Source organism: Sceloporus undulatus, chromosome 2 (assembly GCF_019175285.1).
Source record: "Sceloporus undulatus isolate JIND9_A2432 ecotype Alabama chromosome 2, SceUnd_v1.1, whole genome shotgun sequence".
NCBI classification, from domain to species: Eukaryota; Metazoa; Chordata; class Lepidosauria; order Squamata; family Phrynosomatidae; genus Sceloporus; species Sceloporus undulatus.
In genome coordinates, this window is record NC_056523.1 from 229015585 (window position 1) to 229024150 (window position 8566).

General features: G+C 41.0%; 1 protein-coding gene across 1 annotated transcript in view; it reads right to left on the reverse strand.

Annotated features, from left to right (window-relative positions):
* Positions 1–19: 19 nt before the first annotated feature.
* QTRT1 (queuine tRNA-ribosyltransferase catalytic subunit 1) overlaps positions 20–8566 on the reverse strand; it is a 12987-nt gene continuing 4440 nt past the window's right edge. The window contains exons 2-9 of the mRNA XM_042454495.1: positions 7416–7554; positions 6462–6540; positions 4865–4980; positions 3621–3759; positions 3088–3163; positions 2765–2874; positions 1238–1322; positions 20–479 (exon numbers count right to left, since the gene is read on the reverse strand). Coding sequence (XP_042310429.1) covers positions 327–479; positions 1238–1322; positions 2765–2874; positions 3088–3163; positions 3621–3759; positions 4865–4980; positions 6462–6540; positions 7416–7554 — 897 coding nt within the window. The 3' untranslated portion in view covers positions 20–326. The remainder of the gene's footprint in view (positions 480–1237; positions 1323–2764; positions 2875–3087; positions 3164–3620; positions 3760–4864; positions 4981–6461; positions 6541–7415; positions 7555–8566) is intronic.

Genomic DNA, 8566 nt, shown 5'->3' on the forward strand with positions numbered 1-8566 from the left:
AAAAAAACACACAGCAATCTCTGAGAGGAAAATAGGAACTTTAATATAAAAATAAAGAGGTAAACCCAAGAGTTACTCTGATAGACTGTCAGCAGACCAGCTCATCAGATTCTTCTCCTGAAATTTTTGGAAAGATATTCATTGCCACATCGGTCCAGACAATTGTTCTGAAAAGACCAGGCAATCTATGGAAGCAGGGAAGCCAACCCTCATGAAAGTTGTGGGTTCAAGAAGCACGTGACATTTCTTGCTGTCCAAAAGGCAGGATGCTCCAAGTTGCACCTTGCTTGCTGGCAGCCGCACCAGGAGCCTTACTCTACCACCTCTCACTCTAGCGTTATTCCAACTGAGGCCAGGGCCTCTGTTGCCCACTGAGGGTAGCAATCTGAATCTCTATACATGGTCTTCATGAACTCCTGAACAAACTCTGGAAATCTCTGCTCAATAATGCTCTCCCGGATCAAGCGCATCAGATTCAGCTGGAGAAGAAAGGGATTGGAATAGTCTCTTCAGCAAGTGCATTTTTAACACTGTCAGTTTCCCAGCAGGCATAACTAGCCACAAGGAAGGAATAATTCCACCCAACAAGGGAAACCCCCCAAATAATAATTGTAATAATCACAACAATAAATGTATTTGCCCGGAGACTAATATCACAAATACTACTCCACCTATTGTGAAAACAGAAACACCCACTCATATTGCAAACCGAGTTCAGTACTTCAAACAGATGCAGGCAACTAGCCCTAGGGATTCAAATTCTATACTAGACAACTTATGCAAACTGATCAAATTCCCTATAATGCATTATGTTCCCAGAGTATTTGTAAAATTTAGTAAAATATGGGTCAGGATTATATAGGCAGAAGATCAAGGAAGAGAAGGAAATGGAGATGAGTGAAACTGGACCAGAAAGAGGGGACAGCCAAGAGTCATTAAAGGATAAACTGGTACCATGTGACCCTCTAGATGTTGTTGGACTGCAGCTCCCAGGAGTCTTAACCATGATAGGCACTGCTAGGAGTTGCAATCCAGGAGCACATCCTGGTAGCAGAGTGAACTATGCAATAGTAAAACCTTGGTGGTAAGAGAGAGGATAGGGAGAGAAAGAAATTGTCCTGCTGTCTCATTGCCATATCAGAGTCAGAATACAACAAAATCTTTCACGTTCTTTAATGCCAGCCTCTGAATAGAAGACAGTTTTGAGGCCACAAAATGGTACAGAAGATAGACCAACCTGGTAAGCAATATTATGGACAGTAACGTGGTGCATGGCAGCTGTGTCAATACGAAAGAGAGCATTCAAGAAAGCTCGGCTATACCTGTCACGAGACAAAAAAGGCACAAAGGCATCAGCTTATGATCCAGGATATAAAGTGGGCAATTAATATGTGAGCTATGAAGAATAAGAGGGGGAACTGTCATTGTCCCTCCACCCTTCCTTGTTTTCCAGGAAAGGAAAAGGGCCAGATAAAATGGGGGGCAAATGGAAACTAAGATGCAGGCAACACTGGAAAGGAGTTTCCCTCTATACATCAATGTTTTAGCTCAAAGTTGTCAGAATTATTTCAATTAATTATTAATTAATTATTAATTAATAAAGAAATATATTCTTCCTTGGCCTATTACTACAGGGGAGACCACACAACAAAAAGAGGCAGCATGGGTCTAGTTGTCAAATTGAGAACAAAACAACCCTGTGCCACTTGAAAGACAAGCACTTTTATTTCATCATGAAGTTTCAAAGACAAGGGCCTTTTGTGCTGTATTGGACAATGCAACATTGGCACTTTCCAGACCTCTGGAAAACGCTAAAGAAGAGTTCATGCATCCTCTTAAATTTCACTTCCTGAGGACCAACAAGACACAAAACACACAAAAAACACCCCTATCGTTGCACTGTGTCCAAAATTGTAACCAGCCTCTCCCACTATTGCTCACAGTCTAAGGCAGAAGTTGCCTGACACTAAGTTGTCTTTAGGTATTCTGTCAAACACAGAGGATAATGCCTAGCTAGTCTAGTCAGAATCAAACATTTTACCAAACTTTTATCTCACTCCAGACATCATGCGTGATTTTCTCTTGCACATTTTTAATTTACAACTGCAGTTTGTGGTGTGTATTTTAACTGAACTAGCTAAGCGATGTCTATCTAGCTAAGCTAAACAATCATTTCAACATAGGTCTCCCTTGGGGTTAGTCTGATATTCTAATTATTATGACAAATTGACTTTTCACATATAAGCCTAAAATGTAAGAACCGTTTTTCTTTCTTTCCATACTTACTTAGAATTCAAGTACTACTCTACTCTATGAAGATTAAAACGATTGTTGCCGTATATCTAGATACCATTGATCCATGTTGTTGTTAAGCTTTGAATATGACATAAACCCATTATTCCACTCAGCAACAGACATTTTTTCCAACTGATATAAGACACTGAGATTATTCGCTTGTTGGGACAGAACGGCAGTTCCCAGGAGGGCCCGGTATATGGTGGCCTACCTCCAAAGTGACCTGAAGCAGCTTTCTTTTGGCCTGTCTGTTCAGGCCTTATGCTAGCCCAACATGTGGAGCTGCCCATTCTGTTCAAAAGAGCAGCACAGCTTTCTCTGCCTTCTGACCACCTTCCTCAGACATGGATGAAAAATGTACCGCTTTTTGAGCAAGCAACCTGCCTTAGCAGTGCACTTTAATATTTTGCTGGATGATGAAATAATGTATTAAAAACAGGGAAAAGAAAGTGGCACTTCCCACACAAACCTCTGGCAGGTGAGGCAATGACAATTCTCATCAATGGGGCGAAAGTCCTTGGCATACTGCTTGTTCTTCAGCTGCAGGGAGCCCCAGGGGACCAAGGCTGAACCAAAACGCTGAAAGTGGAAAAGGCAGAGAGCTCTGAAGACCTACAGAAATGCTCTCAGGACTTTTGCCTTTTTGGAGCACTGGCTGTTTCAAGCCACCCCATTTTTTGTTTAATAAATGGCTTCCATCCCAGTTTATCCCACCCTTCCCCATGTAATGACACTCTTCTCCCTCCCAGGCTGCCACTCCCAGTTTTCCCCATAGCTGAGGCAACTACTTACTGCGGTCCTTGTGGGAAATACACAGTCAAACATGTCACAGCCGAGGGCCACACACACCACCAGGTCTGTGGCATAGCTTTGTGGGAAAAGAATTGAACAGACACAGTTCAGATGATGAAGTAGCTGCCTAATATTTTGCCCACTTTCTGCCTAAAGAACACCCTTGCCCAAACCCAGCTCCCCACCCTATGCCCTCAAGGGGACGACTGGTGGTAATCTTACACAGGGTGATTAAAAAAGAATGGTGCAAAACCAAATAAGGACAGGTTTACTTTTGCACCATTCTTTTTTAATTGCTGGATACTTTAAAATTTCCTGGTTACAAACACCTTGAAGAATAGACAAAGGAGTTGACTTAAAACACTCGGGTCATTCTCCTTCTCAAAACAGAAAATAGGAAGTCTTCACAGTATATGGGGATACTAACAGCTAATCACACTGTCAGCAGCAATCCAGTTTGTCATGTTCCTGTTGGAGCACAGAGGAAACTGTACCAGATGATATTGTTTGAAGTGTGCAGCATTTACTCGTACCCTACTCCCATAAGATAGCGAGGCTTGTTCCTGGGGAGATAATCTGTACTGAGAGCCACCATTCTCCAGAAGTGATCTTTGGCTTCGCCACCACTCAGGCCCCCAATGGCAAAGCCTGGCACATCTCGTTTAGTCATTTCTGACAGAGGAAGAAAGGACAGCTGTTAAGAGTCATGAATTTCATCATACAGGACAGCACCAAAGAAAACTTAAGGCGCGGTACATACTGCCAACAAGCAGTGTACTGGCGCCGATTCTAGGGTTATGGACCGCACGGCAACTGCACGGTCCCTAATCCTAAAACATACGGGCGGCGTAACAATGGTGCACCCTGTGTACATGCGCGCTGCCATTGTTATGTAAGCAACGTGCAGCGTCTACACGTCGCCACACATTGCTTACGTAATGAATGCGCCATTGGCTGTTGTACCAGATGGTATTGTTTGAAGTGTGCAGCATTTACTCGTACACTATTCCCGCTTTTTCCTCTGGAGGGAAGCCGTGCGGTTTGGTGGCTGCGTCTTCCCTCTGGAGGAAAGTAGGCCGCCGGCAGGCCGCCCTTTTCAGGAGGTCTGTCCCAGGCCTCAGGTAACAAAACTGCCTTTCATGGAAACCTCAATCCAAAAACTTCCAGAGCTGCCACTGTGAATCCTGAGATTATTTATTACCACACAGGAAAGCAAACTACAAATTCATCACATGCTATTTTTCCATAATCTGTGACAACTGTTTTCAAATATTCTTTGGACTGGTATGCACCTGTATGTTTATAGGAGATCACCCTTGCTTATGGTCTATACACCAGGGATAAATGGGTGTCTCAGATAATTACATTCAGTAATTATTGTGGGCGTTCTCAAGCTCATAAATTCATTAAATATTTCATCTTTTGCTCCCTGCTATGACACAACGTTAGAGCCAAAACAGCTTTTTGAAAAACCAATACACCTTTAAATTACAACCCTGCTGAATAAAATCAGATTTTACCACAGCTAAAATTTTGGCTTATTAACCTACCAGTTAAAGCTTATAGCTCTGCCTGTAGTATAGTCCTTATCTGTGAGTGAAGCTTTATAAGCTTTTTCAGATCACTAGTCAAAGACCCTGAGGAACTGAGATCAACAGAAAGTGCAAGTCCAAGAAAGGAATTTCAACTTAATTTCCTCAAGTATCAGGCAGCCTGAATATTTCCATGAACACATATATTACTGAGTAACAGAGATCAAATATAGATGGAAACTTACCTTCCAGACACTTGGTTCGAAGGGCAGGATCCAGCCCACCCTGGATAATAGCAAATAGATTCTGCTTGTTGGGCTTGCTATGTGCTGCAATACATCGGTCCAGCCAACGAATGGACCTGCAAGAAACAGAGGCCTGCTCAGTTAAGAAAAAGAAGTATTTGTCATATCACTTCATTATCAGACATTGTATCAAGTACAGTAATGTAAGTTACCCCTAAGGAGGCTCATTGCTTTTCAGGATTTAAGGTGTATACTCCAAGGAGGGACTTGAGCAGAGGCAGCCATACTAATCTAAAACTCAACTATCTAAATCTGTGGTCTTGTTCCTGGCAATGTGTAGCACCCAGAGTTTCTCTTCTATACCCTAGACAGATATCCTACATCAGTGGTACTCATTTTTTTTTACCCTTGGGACCCCCTTTACATGTGGATATTGTGGCCCCCCACACACACACTTGATGTAGTATATGAATAAAAATATTTTCTTTACTTAGTGTGCATATTTTTGTTCGCACATTCATGTATATTCATATTTTAACATTATATAGGAAAATAACATCGTTCATATTAGAACAGTTTTATTTAAGTAAATTCAATATTTTGCTCAATGCATGTGGAAATTTTACACATAAAAAGGTTTGGGAAGAGGAGATGGGTCGACGCTTGCAAATCTCATGCCCCCTTGAGCAACTGTTGCACAAATCCTGGTCCACCATTTGAGAACCACTGTTCTAAACAGATAACATTCTATTTTGTGGGAACATAGCTAAAAGCACTGAGATACATTAAAATAATATAATCAGTGAGTGGACTCTGAGTTGATTTTCATAGCTGCAAAGAAAACATTTAGACAATGACAACTGAGTATGCAGAAGTTTCTGGAAGAGTTCTGGGTAGTCCAGGGCAAGATGTAATTCTTTCACCATACACCTTCTCCCCACCATAGAAATCTGGTTATGGCTTACCAGGATTCTGAAGCTTCATTTAGCACAGATGAAGTGTTATCTCAAACTACTCTTGTTAAGAGAATGAAGTTTACATTTAAAACCAACCAGAATGCCTATAAAATCGAATCAAGTCTGCATAATTTCATTCACTTATACTTAACATGTAGAATGTGAACATTTCACTACACTTGTCCCTCCACATTTGCCACTTTGACTTCTGTGGATTTGATTATTCATGGATTTTATTAATATGTTCTCTCTAGGAATATCTAGATCCTCCAGCGCAACTCTATGGTCGACGTTAACCAAAGGTTGCACTCAAGGACCTAGAGATTCCTAGAAAGAACACTCTACTAGGCATCTGTAGCTCCTTCATGACAAATCTATGCTCAATGTCTGGCAGATGTCAACCACAGAGTTGCACCGGAGGACCTAGAGAGATATTTTGTCAGATAAAACACAGTGTTTTTGTTATTTGTGGTTTTTCCATATTCACGGGGGTCCTGTGTCCCTAACCCCAGCGAATGTGGGGGGACACGTGTAGTAGTGAGCAAAAGCTGCATAACTGGAAAAGTAAGGCAGACCACATGAGCAAGGAACTGACTTGGACTGGCCAGTGGGGTCAGATAGACATAATACACAGCACAAACCTGAACATGGCTTCTTCTACACGGGGACCACTGATGGTGCTGCTGACCACATCATCTAACTGCATGATGATGTCAGAGCCTGAGGGGGGGAAATATTATTTGAGACTGGATAACAGTGGAACCTACAGTAACATATATTTTTACTCAAGACAACACAAGTACAATAAGCAAATAAGCAATACTTTTCAAATGTATATTGCAAGAAGGGTGAAGCTTTCCCATACATCTCTAGTAGTGAAAATGAGTCAATATGGGTTTCTTTGCTGCAAGTTTTAGATGTTACCCTGAAACCTGCAGGGCACCTAGTAGAGCCTTAATACATTTAAATCTGCATCTGTTTCTTCTCTTCATCTTAAAATTCTAACCATGCAGACTTTATAACTTCTATAAAGGGTCTTCTTTTGTATCCTACTCCACTATTTTTGGAGCATTTCTTTTTCTTTTTCTGATAAAAGAGATTTACAACGTATGGATAAAAGCGGACAGCCATATTCATACTTGCTTCTAAATCGTAAAATTTCTATAATAATTTATGGTCTATTAAGATTATATTTCAATTGCTCAATGTAGATTGTTCCCTGCAGAGCTGAAAATTTGATGCCCATATTATCCTTACCACACCAGTGTGGAAGGTACAGTATGAGAAGAAATTAGTGAGTGTATAGTTATTATTCTGGTAGGTACTTTACAAGCTGCAAAGCACACTAACATTAACCACAACTGTCAAATTATTATTATTATTCTTATTAGATTTCTATTTAAACTTTTCATTGAAGATCCAGCATTAATTCTGAGAGGAGCTATCAACACAGTAAAATATACCTGCAATTCTAGAAGCATTTGGTATTTCTAAAGCAGCAGTGAAACAGCTGTAACAAGTAAGAAATATACTCCACTATTACAAAGAAAAATCAGTCATCTTACTGGCTGGTATTGTGCAAGATATAGTATTACCCAGAGCATTCTGTATTTCAATGGATTTCTCTGGAGTCAGCAGAATCTCCTTGCCATCATAAGGAGAACAGAACTGGACTCCTTCTTCAGTCACTTTGGAGAGCTCCACCAGAGAGACCATCTGAAATCCACCACTGTCCTGCAGAAAAAGACAGAAACTATAAAAACAAGTGATAAGAGGGATCATCTACTGTGCTACTTTACTCTCCATAACACCACAAGCACTACTTTACATGACCAGAAGAGCATAAGATTAATAGAAGAGCTGTGATGGATGTCAGAAAGACATAAAATTATATTTCTATTCTAGTTGCATCTTTTTGATCCACAGCATTACAGAATCATAGAATCATAGAGTTGGAAGAGATCACAAGGATCATCCAGTCCAACCCCTGCCATGCAGGAACTCACAATCAAAGCATCCCTGGCAGATGGCCATCCAGCCTCTCCTTAAAGACCTCAAAAAAAAAAAAAAAGGAGAATCCACCACACTCCGAGGGAGTGTATTCCACTGTTAAACAGCTCTTACTTTCAGGTAGTTCATACTACACTTGTCCCTCAATATTCACTAGGGTTAAGGGCATAAGACCCCCATGAATATGGAAAAAACAGCAAATAACAAAAACACCATGTGAGGACACGTCTCTAGGAATCTCTAGGTCCTCCAAGGCAGCTCTGTGGTCAATGTCTGACAGGCACTGTCCATAGAACTGTGCTAGAGGAGCTGCAAAGGCCTAGTAGAGTATCCTCTCTAGGAATTTCTAGGTCTTTCAGTGCAACTTTTAGGGCAGAGAACCGTCTAATGAAAAATAATAACTGTAAGCCGCTCTGATAGCCTTTAGGGCTGAAAGGCGGGGTATAAATACCATAAATAAATAAATAAATAAATAAATAAATAGTTTTATTTATATACCGCTATTCCAAAGATCATAGCGGTGAACAGCAAGTAAGCTAATTTGCCCCCAACAGTCTGGGTACTCATTTTAGTGACCTCGGAAGGATGCAAGCCTGAGTTGAGCGTGGACCCTTTTGCTGGTCTTGAACTCGCAACCTTGTGGTTTTGAGTAAATGGCTGCAGTACAGGCATTTAACCACTGCGCCACCAGGGCAAATAAAGTTGACCATAGAGTTGTCCTGGAATAATAATAATA